Consider the following 16,201-nt stretch of genomic DNA (forward strand, 5'->3'; position numbering starts at 1 on the left):
ATGTAATGTATTAATCTGAGATGATGTGCATCAAAGTTTTAGCAGAAAAAAAGTGTTTCAAACAGTCTTCATCTCTGCAGCACACCTGCTAAATGCATCTCAGTTGGTTAGCGCGAGAGAGATCGACATGGAGACGTGCAAAGTGAATGTGCAGAAAAACAGTCTCTATTTTGTGCTTGAACAAACTTGAACAAACTACAACAGGTAAATCTGTCAGCTGTGTGGATATTGGAAATATCGTTAACAATTCTCGTTTATAATCATTACTAATATGGCTTCTTAAAAACTTAGGTCTATGATGTGTTCTGTTAAAGGATTAGTTCACTCCTAAATTAAAATTTTCTCATAATTTACTCACCCCCATGTCATACAAGATGTTCATGTCATTTTTTTTCTTCAGTCAAAAAGAAATTAAGGTTTTTGAGGAAAACATTCCAGGGTTTTTCTCTATATAGTGGACTTCAGTGGGGTTCACTTGGTGGGAAGGTCCAAATTGCAGCTTCAGTGCAGCTTCAAAGCGTTCTACACGATCCCAGCCAGGGAAGAAGGGTCTTATCTAACGATACGATCGGTCATTGGTGAAAAATGCAACACACTCATGAGTTCAACAACACACTCTGTCATACATCAAACGTAACACATTCAGGTGGAGATCAAGGAAATTCCTACCAGTGGCTCAATAACAGCGTAAACAAAGGCATAAAGAAGATGAGGGGATCAAGTCATTCACTGACAAAGCAGTCTAATGACCACATGCTACAAGAGGGATGATGGTATTACGGCTGATCAGTAAACAGAATGACAAGCATGAAGCATCTGGGTCAGATCTATGTGACCTGGGCTTGAGGGCACACCCTGAATCATACATTTTTTCAAGTCATAGTCAAATCTCAAGTAACAACTTTTAAGCCAGGTCCTGATCAAAGTCAAAAATGTAGATGAACTGAGCCAGGTAAAAAAATGCAAATATTTGTCTAATCTAATAAAGTAGAATAACCTAAACACCGCTTAAGGAAAATTATATTCACTATCAGGGGCTATTCTAGGATTTTAATTTTAGGGGGGCTCAGCCCCCAATAGGGGTATAATAATAAAAAAAAAAATAATAATAAAGAAATAAAGAAAATAAAGAAAATAAAGAAATGTTTGACTAATAGGGTAGGGTGGTATACTAAACTTATTGCAGTATTCCACTGTATTGAATAGATGGGTAGGCCTATAACATTTGAGTAATGAGTAAGCCAAATACAAGTCTTCCTGATCACACACACACACAACTGTTTACTGAACAAACACAAAATTTTACTGTTTGCATTTCTAGTACTACCCTCTCTCTTTAGCTCAAGTATAGAAACCTCTTTCAAGTACTGTCTGTCACTGTTATTAATCATTTTGTTGCATGACTATGAGTTAATGCACTGTAATAGGGCTGCACAATTAATCGAATTTCTAATCGCGATTACAATTATGGATGCCACAATTATGTAATCGTTCGAAGTGGCAATTAATTGTTCAAAGTCCACTTATGTTATTCTGCACGCTTAAGATGTTTTTTTTGTTCTTTCTACATATTATCTTAAGGGTTTTTCCATTGTTTTAAGTTTTAGTATAACATTATTATACCATTCATAATTTTTTACTCTTTTTAATCATTTAAAGAAGAAACCAATCCGATGTATAGTTGACATTTGAGGCTTAATACTGTTGAAAAGCACTAAAAGTTTTTCCCTTTTTTTTTTTAGCTTATTTTCATATAAAAAATACGGCACGCAGTTGTATCAAACAATGGTATAGACATCATTCAATGTAAATTGTGATAATCGTAATAATCGCAATTGGAATTTCAAGGGAATAATCGACAATTATGATTTTTGTTATAATCGTGCAGCCCTACACTGTAATGTGTTTTATATTGAAAGTTAGTTGTCAAATTAAAATAGCAACATGATCGTTTCATAAAGTATGCGCTCATGTGTGTTAAAGGGCTACATTTTCACTGGAGGAAACAGCTGTGGTATGATGAGGGGTGAACAGAGTGAAAACTTTACAGAAGATGGGAAACTGATTGCTACCCCATGACATTTTGTAAACTGTATTACGACAAAGAACTGCACAGATGCAGATATTATAACAATCTATTAATGAACACACACCTTGCCCTCTGTTTCTTACTAAAGCCCCCCTAAAAATAGCAATGCCCATGTTCACTATTAACTAGGGGTGTAACAATATTCAAACCAAACCGAGAAATCGCGTTACACCACCCACGATACATATCACGGTACACTTGGTACGTACTGCGGTCCACCCCCACCCATTTAAGATTGTCCTCCCTTGCACCATGGGTCATCTCAAATCTGACGATGGTTTGTTGAAAATAACAACGAGTAAAACAGACTATCGGCTTCCCACATTACAACAGCAATGATCAAAAAACTACTATACCAGTCATTTACACCTCAGACCTTCTTCATCCGGTTGTTGAAAGTGCATGAGTGCAAGTGAGACATGAACAACACACACTATCTGTGTTTCAACTAAACTCATTTGCATATGTGTTTAGGTTATATTGCACATGTTAATTGAAACATATTTTAAATTGAATGTCGGATTGAAATGAACGTTGTTATTAGAGTAGTTAATCGTTAGCATAAGCGCGGCTAACGCTAATATAATGAGCATTAGAATTAGTTTCTTTATAAACTATTTAATGCTCCTAGGCTATAACTTTTATTAGGGTAAAAAAAAAAAAAAAAAAACTGGATGATATTTACTATTTTTACACACCAAAGGCTTTTTAATGAATTGTGAATCTAAAATATATATGTTAGAGAATGTACAAATGGTTAACATCGTTTGTGTCATATGTCAGAAAAGCAGTTTTTTAGCTAACTTAGTTCTTAATCTTGGCTTTAAAATTCAAAATCCCCTTAAAATTAAGTATGTACACAGTTTGGATTAAACTAAAGTATAGTCAAATTTTTTAATTAACATGTTTTTGTATTTTGCTTTGGTACCGAAAATGGTACCGAGAACCATGGATTTTCACTGGTATTGGTACCAAATACTGAAATTTTGGTACTGTGACAACACTAGCACATACCGTACTGAACCGAACCAAGACAAATCTGAACTGTTACACCCCTACTATTATATATTAACATTTAGATATTTATAGTCACAACTTACATTTTATAAATCTTATTGGTGATTTATAGCACATTATCTTATCATTAAAAATAGGTTAATATTGCTAGCTGACCTGCAATAGAGCAACAACCAGGTGGTCAGTCACCCTATGAGAATATGAAATTTAATTCAGAGGTCCAAACTGACAAAATATGCAATTTGGTGCAGATACTCAGATTTATATGTAAGACGAAATTCTAAATCACTGAAATTGTTACTGTATATCAGACTATAAATAAAATGGTAAATATCAACAATCACTCAATGTATCCCAGTAATATATTTTAGTAAGATGAAACCAAAATGCTTAGTTTAAAACTCTGTAGTTTCAATTGTGGGGGCAAATAATAAAATAACTTTTTTCAAAAGTCTGTTGTATCATATTTGACACACACATGCTAACATGACTTATGCAAAATATATATATATATATATATATATATATATATATATATATATATATAGAGTACAGGTCAAAAGTTTGGAAACATTAATATTTTTTAATGTTTTTGAAAGAAGTCTCTTCTGCTCATCAAGCCTGCATGTATTTGATCAAAAATACAGAAAAAACAGTAATATTGTGAAATATTATTACAACTTAAAATAATAGTTTTCTATTTGAATATACTTTAAAAAAAAAAAAAAAAAAAATTTATTCCTGTGATGCAAAGCTGAATTTTCAGCATCATTACTCCAGCCTTCAGTGTCACATGTAACATCCAGTCTATCACATGATCATTTAGAAATCATTCTAATATTCTGATTTATTATGAGAGTTCTGCTGTCTAATATATTTGATGAATAAAAGGTTAAAAATAACTGCATTTATTCAAAATAAAAATAAAATTATAAAAATATATTTTCTTTACTATCACTTTTTATCAATTTAACACATCCTTGCTGAATAAAAGTATTGATTTTATTTAAAAAATGAAAGAAAGAAAAAAATTACTGACCCCAAATTACTGACCAGTAGTGTATATTGTTATTACAAAATATTTATATTTTAAAAACATAGCTTTTTTTTTTTTTTTTTTTTTACTTTTTATTCATCAAAGTATCCTAAAAAAGTATCACATGTTCTGAAAAAATATTAAGCAGCAGAACTGTTTCCAACTTTGATAATGAATCATCATGTTAGAATGATTTCTAAAGGATCATGTGATAATGATCCTAAAAATTCAGCCTTGCATCACAGAAATAAATGATAATTTAAGGTATAATTATTTGAAAAACAATTATTTTAAATTGTAATAATATATCACAATATTACATTTTTCTTCTGTATTTTTGATCAAATAAATGCAGGCTTGATGAGCAGAAGAAACTTCTTTCAAAAACATTAAAAAATAGTAATGTTTGTTTGACCAAATATATTTTGACCTGTACTATATATATATATATATATATATATATATATATATATATATATGAATGAATGAATGAATAATCAAGTAGCCCAAGTTGCTTCAGTCCAGTAAATGTTCATCTTGAAATATTTTTAATAATATTAATTTAGTTCTTATGTTTGCTTAATAAAAAGGCCCTTTACTTGCTAAAATAGTATGAACTATCAATCGGGGTCAGAAGGCATGATGTAGTAGTTTGTGTTTAAGTTTTTTTTTTTTTTTTAATATTTTTTATTTTTTCTTTTGATTTAGAGGAATTATATGTTAATTTATAGGATTTGATAATTTATGTATTTAAGATGCATGCACTGTCAGGAAAAAAGACCAGCCTGAGAGCACCGTTTCTCATTTCACATGCGAAGACAGTGTTTACATTAAATTTGAAGGCACAGCAGTAAAAACAGCATCAGGTTTTGGCACAAATACATTTTATGTGGGTGATTAAATCTTGAGCTCTGGGTAAAAAAACTTCTTTGAAGGAATTCCTAATCTAGTCAGTCCAAGTCAAGGTGATTAAAATGATAATGTTGGAAGTAAAGATTTCTCATATTTATTAAAAGATTAAAAGTGCCAAACAGATCTCTAGCCACCACCAGAGATGCCTAGTTTCACTGTACTTTTCTCTCAGGATTATGTAATAAGAAAACAGTCTCAAACAGCAATGAACAATGGAGACTATTCTCTCTGTCATACTGGAGTATCAACGTGACTCAGTAGGCAAGTTTCTGTCAGAGCACAGGCTGAAAATTGATGCCTAGGATTCAACCTTGAGCTTCAATGAAGGATACCTTTTAATTTTTAGCTATAGTTTGCGTTATAAAATTAAGCATTTGATTTTTATGTCAACTAAAACAGATAGTATCGCAACAAGTATAACTGGCAAGAACACTGAAACTGACCAAACAGATCGGTTTATGAACACCATACACATGTACACTTAAATGTATCAGTCAACTCACCGGCAAATCAACACTGACATCTGTGCCATCTAACAAAGACACTCGGCAGGTGATGATGGACTTGGCATCTCCAGCAGCAGGGATGTGTGTTGTGGCTCGCTGGGCTTCCCGGAGTCGAGCTTTCTCGGCATGTTTGCGGATGGACCGCCGGCCCAAAGTCCGGCGAAGGAAGCGCAGCATGTTCAGGGAGATTGGTTTGTCAAGTCTGGAAGAAAGACCATCTCAGATTCAAATGACAACTCGCTATAGTTCTTAACTCTAACAACAGCTTAACTGTGGAATATATAATAAGACCATTAACTCAGATTGTATGTACAGTATATGTATGTATGTGTTGTGCTGCATGTATAGCAACTATTTTTAAATAATGAATCACATGTAATAAGACCACAGTAGCAAGGAAAAATCACCACAGTTACGTCAATATAACTATAATTTCCATAAAACAAACTGTGGTATTTATGAAAAAAATATATAATAATAACAGTGTAAGATATTTAGAGACACTGAATACAACTGCAGTTAACTAAACTTAAGCAGTTGCCTTCACTCTCTTCACTAAGTTACAGTAAGTTACCACTGTGGTAAATACACATTATAGACAGTGGTCTGTTATTTCCTTTTATTACAAGTTATTGATTTCTCTGTCTTCAAATTAAACCCGCAGCTCACTAACACCTTTTAAGAAAAAAATAAATAAATACATAAATAAATATCGGCTGATAAAACATCAAACGTTTCATGCTTCGATCAGAATCATTGCGAGTGGCTCACGATCACGCGCTGACTGACTGAACTTCACTAACACCTGTTTGCTCAAGAAAAAAAAATGCGCAGAATTTACATTTTAACAGCGGAACGACCTAAAAGTGCTGTATTTATTTAATATTACAAACCGCTAGAGCTAACAATACGGCTATAGTAACTAATCAAAAGATATATATATATATATATATATATATATATATATATATATATATATTAGTAACTAATCAAAAGATATATATATATATATATATAGCGCTCACCTCTGGGATGACCACTCGAGACGCTCGCGCGCTAGCGGCGCCAATCCACTTGTTGATCTTCAGGCGGACCACAGACAAAAGCGATACTTGCTGCAGACTGAATAATATTCCGCCAGTGAAAGAGTCCTCTAGCATCGGCCTTTATCAATAAACAACTTTGTGTTTTGAAATATCCATCTTCTACGGCGCAGTGTGGCTCAGCCACATTATTTGTTTGGAGTTCAGTGTAACTGATACTCGCCCCGGTCCGAAAGATTGTGGAGTGGCTGTTTTCCCTCAGGAAATGACGTCACGCAAATCCCTAAAAGTGGATTTACATTTAAAGGGCCGGTGTGGAGTAAAAATGGACTCGACACTTTTGACGCAACTACATTATTATTACAATATTATTAAACTTACATGTTGATTATCTATCGGTACACTATAATCAGCTATTGTGTGACATGTCAGAAAGGTAAATCATTTAAGCAGCACATCCTAATCCAGTTTCAGACACAAAAATTGACTTACAGAAATGAAAACATTCATGAGAACATTTTGGAACTTTGTGTACTAAAACTGCATAGGCCTATCCCCCATATTTTATCATAGTCGTTTTATGTGCCAAGTCGTTTTATCTTTATATTGGAAGCATCGGTTAGATTGAAAATAATATGGTTTCATAAAATGGATTGAAATTATAGAATCTGAAGATATAATTAAAGTAAAAATCTAATTTATTTATAACTTGATTTTGTAAAGAAAACATGTAAACACACCTTCACAAGACCAAAATGATTTAAATATGGCATATAAAAATATCAAAATTGCTAAAAAATATATGAAGGCTAGGGTAAATCTAAACATCTGGGTCAGCAAAAGATCCTTATTTTCGGTCTTATTTTCAGCCCTGAAAAAGTCAAGTTCTTACAGGTGCTCTGTATTTATTTTTTTCTAACAGCACCACCCACTGGTTTACTGAGGGCTTGAAATTGCTGCAGCTTCAAAAACGTTCCTCCCTGCCAAAATCTTCAAAGAAGGAATTCTAATGTACAATGTAATAATAATAAAAAAACCATCATATACAAAAACGACCCAGATCACACACCTTAATTTATTTTAAAGATTTTCTTTTTAATATACAACATACTATGTACACTTTATAATATTTTCATAAAAATGGACAAGTGGCACAACTTGACCTTCCTGTATTTTGCAGCAAATAAAACATTAACACCAGTCTACAATTGTACATCTTTGTTGAAAAAGTGCTGTCCCACAAGGCAGGGGGCATGTAGTTTCTCCCAAATTCCATGCCATATTCCTGTTTTAAATGTCTTTTTGTAAAACCTGTAACCTCTTGAGCATAGAATGGAATTATTTGGTCCTAAAACCAGGGTTCTCCAGCAATTATGACCACAAAGAAACGTCATATGATTGACTGTAAAAGTAGACAGTAACTTACAAAGAGTACAGGCATGGATTCAACTCGACATTCAACTAGAGATGACCTGTGAATCTGGGCAATAGGTCAAAAATTTTATTTGACAGTTTAACAATGTTAATATGATGGCTTCAAAACAAAGACTGCTCATAAAACTAGGGCTCAATTAAATAAACTAAAAATCAGACAGCCTGAACCAGACACCAGCTCTAATGTGTTGAACCAAGTCTAGATCAAACTTAAACACATGATTATCACATTCACACTAACAGTCCTATAAAACACACTTGCACATAGACATCAGAAACATACAGTAATAACACAACAACACACATACTGGACACACTCTTAGTGTGTGGGATATTTTGCAGGTGTAGTCTGCTACAAGAAATAAACTGGTCAACCATAAACAAACTCCAATATGATCCTCCAAAACGGTACTGCATTTAACACACTATGGTGTGTAACATTTAGATTTAACAACAACACAAAAAGCAGTTCTTGTTTGCAACACATAACTGTTACATTACCTACAGGGGATACTAAACCTTTAATAGAATATCTGATTTTAAATTGCAGTAAGTTTATTCTTTCAGGGAATGTCAAATTTCTAAATGACAGTCTTTTTATAATACAACACCAGAGGAGTGTATAAAAAAATAATCAATATAATTTGATTATTCTGTATGTTAATTTCTATGGGTTGGTGGCCCTGAATTTATTATTCTACAGACTCACTGGTTCTTGTATTTCATGACTAATTGTGTCAAGTTGAGGAACTAATACCTGGGAGGAATATTTTTAGTTATTAAAAGTTAAATTTCAGTCTTTTCCTCACACAAAGCAATTGTTTGGCTTCAGAAGATTTGGAATAAAGTGAATATTATGGTATTTATTTATTTATTTATTTATTTATCTTGTAGGCTTTCACTGTATGGAAAAGAGCAGCAAGAACATTTTTCAAAACATTTTTTGCACTCCACCTACGAAAGAGCATCATATGGGTTTGGAAAGACACAAGGGTGAGTAAATAATCACTATATTTTCATTTTTGTATTCCTTTAACTTCAGCTTGAAAGACCAAACTGATATTTTGCATCACAGCTGTAATGCAACGTGATTTAAAGTCCTTGTTGACAGCATTTCAGTTTGACAGGAAAAATAAATAAAAAAGATTTTCAATCTGCGCCAAAAAGGGGGAACAAAGCAAACAGGAAAAATAATCATTGTCTTAAGAAAAACTTTTTTTTTCTTCTTTTTTTGTAAGTAGTTTCTTATGCAGGGCTCAATATTGAAATTAATACAATAAATATTTCTAATAAAAATACAAATGTTCATCTGCAGCACAGGCCTGGATGTGAATTGTTTTGTGGGTGTTGTTTGTCTCCAAATAATAGGTGACCACATATAAAAACGGGCCTGCCCTTACACACATATGGCACCAGCAATCTCCTCTATTTTCATTATTAACATATATATCTGTTAAAACCCTGAACACTCAAAGTTCCTACAAGTACCTAATCCCCCTTTTTAGATTTTTTGTTGTTGTTGTTTCTCTCCTCGTTGAAGCCTGGCATATAGTCTCTTTGCCATTGTAAAGTGCAGCAGTGCTTGGTTTATGTCCTGTGTTCCTGGCTCGAGATACTTCTCCATCACTCTGACACGGAGCTGTGATGTCATCATGTGAAGAAGATCCTGACAGTGAATTTCAGTATCATTTTCGGGAAAAGCTGGCATTGCATTAGTTGGATTCGTACAGCGTAGATATGAGCGGTTTCACCAGGCCCTCCTCATAAACCTTCAGTATGGCCTCACACACAAACTTGAACTGGCTCTGAGAAGAAAGAACAGAGGAGAAGTCATGGTGAATGCAAGACGTGTCAGTCGATCATGCAAGAGCAGCCAAATCATTCACCAAGTTAAGCCAGAGAAAAAACAGCAGATCTCTCCTATACATGTTCAAAATAACACAAAAAAATGATGTACAAATGTTTTTTGCACATCAAGGCTGCAGTTATTACAGGAAGGAAGACAGGAAGGTGGGCAGGACTTACAGGAGTCTGAATCATCATGGCCCTCTGATCCCGCATAGTTCTCACAATTTCTAATGGATACACCGGCTGGCCGCACTCCATCAGACACATTGCCGTCTCCATGGTGATGAGAACTCCTGTCCGGCCAATCCCAGCGCTGGGATATGGAAGAGGGCGAGGGGGAGGGATAAAAAGGGGAAATGGTAAGCCAACACTTGATTACCCTGTAATTCACTTTGGATAACTACATTTAGAAACTACTTTGTAATATAGACATATGAATAACCTGCAATGGACCACAACAGGCTCGTCCTTCCCAGCTCGTTTACTTCGGACCAGCGCCACGAAATCCAAGAAATCCGTTGAGTCATCTGGTACACCATGATCAGGCCATGCCAGGTACTGGATTTGGGTCAACTCCCTGCTTTCCCCACTCTAACAGTACACGCAACAAAGCAATAAACACAAAATGACACTGCTATAATGGGATCATGACAAATGAAACACTGCAAACAAGATCCTGGAGTTCAAAATGAACATTTGCCAAGTGCCCAAAAATGAAAATTATGTTATCATTTACTCACACGTATGTCATTACAAAACTTTATTTTTTTCTGTAGAATCTAAAAGTTTTGTCCATGCAATTACACATACAATGGGTAGCAAAACTGTTTGGTTACCAACTTTCTTTAGAATATCATTTTTTTGTGTTCCACAGAACAAAAAAAGTCATACAGTTTCAGAATTACATGACGGTGAGTAAATGACAAATTTTTATTTTTAGGTGAACTATCAAAACATTAATTTGGTAACTTTATCAAGAACTGCAACACTGCATGGTTCAAGTCAAATTAAGAATTTACTCAGACTGTTAACATGCAAATCTGTAATGCGACTCACCTCAATCTGAGTAAGAGTCATATCCCTAACCAAGAATGCAGAGTTTCCTTCCTCAGTCTGGCAGGAAACCTGAAAGCCGCCGTATGTAGCACTACCTGAGGGGTTCGGCCAGTACTGATGGCACTTCACCTGTGGTACAAAGGGATCAATTGACGTAAGCTCAAGAAGATTTAAGAAAATGTATAGTTCCTTTGGTAAAATAAAACCATCACAGTTACAATGTCAAAGATCAAGATATACATACACGTCCTCTCTCGACCTGAGTAGTGAGCATGACTACCAAAGAAGAGGAGTGCTGCTCACGTCATCTGCCAGAAATCCGGGCATGTATTGTGGGGTGTGGCCTGTGGGGGGGTGTTGTGGCTTTTTGTGACTGGAGGCAGGAGTTTTTATATGTGAGAATGACAAAACAACATTACGAATGGCTATTAATCACAATCCATCATTCCTTGGGTGTTTGGGTTTGGTGGAGATAATAAAATAATTATGAGTCACTTACATTGATGTAATTTGCATTGATGTAGTCATCTGTGCCTTTCAAGATTACCCTTGTTGCATCATCTGACAAGAAATCAACAAACCGTTTCATGTTTTATCACTTCCGCTGGATATTAGTAAATAGCAATGGCATGTGGCGATACTCACAAGGTGAGATGTCTCTGTAGCGGTTTTTGGAAAGATTCTGAGGTAATTTGGCACATGACATTGTCATTCCAGGCCTTTTCCGATACAGTTGCTTTAAAATAAAAGGAAGTCAGTCAGTCTACAAAAATTCCAATGAATGAAAACTCATTAACAGACACATCTTTAAGTATTCAGACCTTCCTTTCAACTTTTAATTAACTTTCATGAATTTCAAAAAATATGATGTAAAAAATGTAAAAAACGCAAGTTCTAGAGACAGAATTCTTCTTTTATCTTCATTAGTCATGCATAAGATGTTGCAAAAGATGCCAGTGCAACAGTCAAACACATCCATCTATAGAAAATTAACAGAAAGACAGTGGAATGCAAATGTGTGAAATGGCCCCTTACTCCTAAAATTCGAGCATTTCAGTAATGGATCATTTCAAGGACATTCCACCTGGGGATTTGTGTGTAAATGCATGTACGCCCACATAAGTGCACTATATGCAAATACAACATATATCAAATCTTATTTGACAGTAAATCTAACCAAAACTGAATACTTCATAGCAGGAAGGCATTTTCAACACATAAATAATGTATCGTTCTGCACTGTAGAACTAGTATCTTAAATTCTACAGTGGTTTGGTGACGAGTTTTATATAGGAACATGTCTCCTTGAGTCATATATTACACATTTGGATCAACATATTCACATACACAAGCCCTAACAGGAATATATTAGGGCTGCCAGATGAAAGACAGGAAGTAATAGAAAGGTCTTTTGATATGACCACATCCTGAACAACCCTGATTGCTGTGGATTTCGGAGCATGCTGTAAATGAGCAATTTAGATAAACAGTTACATATGAACTTGAACCGCTCTTTTACCTAAGAGACAAATGATCATGGTGCTCACAATTTTAATCATTTATGGAGTAAAAACTTTGTTCCAGAATCAGTTTGTTAACTCACATCAAACTGGGCCAGCATAGTAGCACTGTTGAGACCCTCCTTTAACTGCAGCATTGAGTCCCTCCAGGCGTCCTGGTCCAGCTGTGATGGGTCTGTGGGACATTTCTCTGGGATGTACTGAAAATCTGGCTCTGTCTCCAATTTCTCCTCAACTACATTGTAGATAGCTACGCAAGGAGAGTTAACGTGATGGCAATGTGATAAATCCACAGAGCGAGCCATAAAAAGTGAATAAATTAAATCAAATGCTATCTTTATTCTTAAGTTTGGAACTGTTAATAATAATGTGTGCATTTAAAGTGATTTTGGTCTTAATAAAATTATTATGCAACAAGATTTTAGTGTAAATACCTAAATATCTCTAGTATTTACTTCATTTAAATGGTGTTCATGCGAACTTATATTGTAAATATACACTACCATTCAAATGTTTGGGATAAGACTTTTTAAGAAATTAATACTTTTATTCAGCTAGTATAAATTGATGTGACACTAAAGACTTTGATAAAGTCAACACTGCTAATAATAGGAACTGTTTCCAAATTAGCATATTAGAATGATTACTAAAGGATTATGTTACACTAGAGCAATAATTTTAATACAATTTCACAATGTTACTGTTTTTACTGCGTTTTGTTTAACAAAATAAAGCAGCAATGGTAAGCATAAGAGATTTCTTTCAAAAACATTTTGAAAGTCATACAACCCTAAAATTTGAATGGTACTGTAGTTATTTCTACATGACTTGAAGGCATCAAAGTCTAGTGAATGAATCAGACCAGTACTCACCATTGGGTCGCACCAACAGGATGAGCTCCCCCGAGTGGCTCTCACAGCTGGTCTTGATGAACATGACCACCTGATCATGTGTGTGCTCTGCAATATCTCGACCGTTGATCAGCACAACCTGATCACCTTCATTCAGTCGAGGCACACATAAATCAGCCTAGAGAGAAGACACACATAGAAGATGATGAAATTCAGAGTACCTGCCATTAGATGACAAATTAGGTTTCAATGCATTATTTTGATTATTCTTAAATCCAAACCATATCTAATTTTGAATGGAAAGCAGCATAAATCCTTCAATACAGGCATACAGGACAGTTCACTGCTAATCCTATAGGGGTCACTCTTCAATGAATCAGTTTTTATTGTCTTCAACTATAATCCCAGCTGCCCTATAAAAGGCAATGCCACAGTATTTATGACAATAAACAGCCAATTAAACATACCGATGTTCCTGGTGCTACTCGAGACACGATAATGGGCATCTTCTGATCAGAGCCGCCCTAAAAAGGAGAGAGAGAGAGAGGTGATTTCATAAAGGCTATGGAATTATTAAATCTTCAACAATCAGTCACAGAAATTACAGATGCAGAGCATTTTACCTTCACATTAAAACCAAATCTCCCATTCTCATCCGCTTTCATCTTGATGAGGACAAGATTGTCATGAGGAATGACTCCGTTGGGCTAAACGTGAGAAAAAAATTACAATAATGTCAACGTTTGCATGTCAATTTCTCTGTTCTAGTTTTAATCATTTAAAACAGCACATTTCAATGGTTTTAGCTAATTTGCATTGATTTCTGTTAAGTAAAATTTTGGTTGGCTTTCAAAGCAGTGTATGACTTGGCACCTTCATACATTTCTGACTGTCTGTTCAAACATGTTTCAAGTCATTGTTTGAGATCTTCCTAGTTTTATTTGCACACTGTCAGGTAAACCTTCAGAGATCAGGTGAGCCATTTAAAGGGATATTTCACCCAAAAATGCAAAAAAGATATTTTGAAGAATGTGGGTAACCAGTTTTTGGTCCCCATTGACTTCCATTGTAATATTTTTTTTTTTTTTTTTTTTTTTTAAATAACTTCTACAGGTTTGGAACAACTTATAGATGAGTATGACAGAAAATGACATGAATTTTCATTTTTGAGTTAATTATCCTTTTAAGGCCATTACACCCCCCAAAATCTAAAACTCTTAGTAACTAAAATTAAAGGGACAGTTCACCCAAAAATGAAAATCACCCCATGATTTACCCTCAAGCCATCCTAGGTAGGGATGCTCATATTGACCGTTTAACTGTTAACCTAAAGTAAGAATTTTGACAGATTAATATCAGTTAAACAGTTTAAAAGGTTTTAAAAATATTTTTTTTTCCATTAATCTATTCATATTTGTTAACTCATGGGGGCGTGTCGATATGTGTAACCACATGTGCCTACATATTTCTCTGCGCAATCACCTGCTCCACTTTCACTTAACTGAAGTAGCTAGTACAGGCAACACAAGGGAAAAAGGCAATATTGGATAAATGAGTATCAGAGAGTGAATCCGTGGGTGAATCTATTCCAATTCTGAATGGGTTATTGCCTAGAAAGTGTGCAAATAGCGCTCCCCGTTATAATCATTAAAAAACTGTCACTCATCTCAGTTCTTCGCGAGCTCACAAAGTTCTGTTATATTTAATTAAACTCTACATAACTGCACAATTAATCTCTTATTTACATCGTGTGTACATTTTGTTTGTTCTAATGAAAGGATTTGCGAGCGTGCACAACTCAAACAGGAAAACCTGACATGCAACATCTTTTCTTTTTATTTATGTTCACTGTATTCTCCAATGCATTGATTGACACTCTGTCTGCTCATGGTTAATAGCAAATCAGTGCTAAAATATAAGCGCTGTAGCATAATTTGGCAAATACTCCGCCCCCTCCTCACGCGCCTTTTTTTATGTGATTTTTCTTCAGTGAGGGATTGGCGGAAAATCACGTTAAAAAAAGAAGACGCATGACGCTGTAATCCAAGCAATGACAGTAGTAGACGTAGAGGAGTGGGATGACTTTTTTCCCTTTATAAGGTAGCCTAATTTATAATTTTTAAAATGTTTTTGTAATGTATTAATTATCATGGGCTTTAATAAAAAAACAAGCAGGCCTATAGCCTACTAAAACTAAGAAGTATTTATTTGGTCGTATAGACAATATTTTAGTAGGCTATAATAAATATGTGGCTATGTTACAGCTCCCCTTTGAAGCTTGTGTTTTTCTTCTTTTCCTTCTCTCAAATCCTATTCTGCTCACAGGTGATTGGAGATGAGTTTTGTTCCTGCTTTGTTTTTGATTTTTGTAAAATAACTTATGTTTTTGCTTTTCAGATAAAAGGGTAGTTTCAGTTTAATATGTTGCAGGCTCATTTATTGGTAATAAATAACTGATAATAAATAATATTGATTATAATAAATTATAAAAAAAATATTGGGCTTGTTTTGGGCTTGTTTTTGAAGCTGCGGTTGCTTATTTGTCTCGGGAGAGTTGGCAACAGTGCGCAGAACACGCTGAGCTCCAGACTATGCCCCCACAGCACGTCGACATGCTGATTTAAAAAAAATAAAAAAAATAAAACCTACACAAGTTGTGCACTGAGTTAGACCTGCTATTTATTTTTATGTCTTACGAAAAACATGTGGTTCTTCAAAGTGCATCAAAGGTTTCAGTGTGTGTTTTCATTTTGTCATCTTAATTTGTTAATTATTTAAGTGAGAAATATTTTGCCCTATTTGTTTTATTCTTTTTATTTACAGTTTTTTTATTGGTTTTTTTTGTTTGTTTGTTTGTTGTTTGTTTGTTTTTTTTTAGAAGCCTAGCAG

General features: G+C 34.5%; 2 protein-coding genes across 6 annotated transcripts in view; both read right to left on the minus strand.

The window, feature by feature from the left end:
• LOC109096010 (band 4.1-like protein 5) overlaps nt 1–6,880 on the minus strand; it is a 46,476-nt gene extending 39,596 nt beyond the window's left edge. For all 5 annotated transcript variants that reach the window (XM_042763777.1, XM_042763778.1, XM_042763779.1 and 2 more), the window contains exons 1-2: nt 6,586–6,880; nt 5,558–5,762 (exon numbers count right to left, since the gene is read on the minus strand). In XM_042763777.1, coding sequence (XP_042619711.1) covers nt 5,558–5,737 — 180 coding nt within the window. In that variant the 5' untranslated portion in view covers nt 5,738–5,762; nt 6,586–6,880. The remainder of the gene's footprint in view (nt 1–5,557; nt 5,763–6,585) is intronic.
• A 797-nt stretch (nt 6,881–7,677) lies between these two features.
• Nucleotides 7,678–16,201, minus strand: part of LOC109095757 (tyrosine-protein phosphatase non-receptor type 4-like) — a 47,804-nt gene continuing 39,280 nt past the window's right edge. The window contains 12 exon segments of the mRNA XM_042763785.1: nt 7,678–9,842; nt 10,063–10,198; nt 10,328–10,476; nt 10,942–11,070; nt 11,186–11,242; nt 11,244–11,285; nt 11,348–11,502; nt 11,587–11,677; nt 12,545–12,711; nt 13,334–13,490; nt 13,780–13,836; nt 13,936–14,019. Of these exon segments, the coding sequence (XP_042619719.1) occupies nt 9,750–9,842; nt 10,063–10,198; nt 10,328–10,476; nt 10,942–11,070; nt 11,186–11,242; nt 11,244–11,285; nt 11,348–11,502; nt 11,587–11,677; nt 12,545–12,711; nt 13,334–13,490; nt 13,780–13,836; nt 13,936–14,019 (1,317 nt within the window). The 3' untranslated portion in view covers nt 7,678–9,749.

The sequence above is a fragment of the Cyprinus carpio genome, chromosome A9 (assembly GCF_018340385.1).
Source record: "Cyprinus carpio isolate SPL01 chromosome A9, ASM1834038v1, whole genome shotgun sequence".
Lineage (NCBI taxonomy): Eukaryota > Metazoa > Chordata > Actinopteri > Cypriniformes > Cyprinidae > Cyprinus > Cyprinus carpio.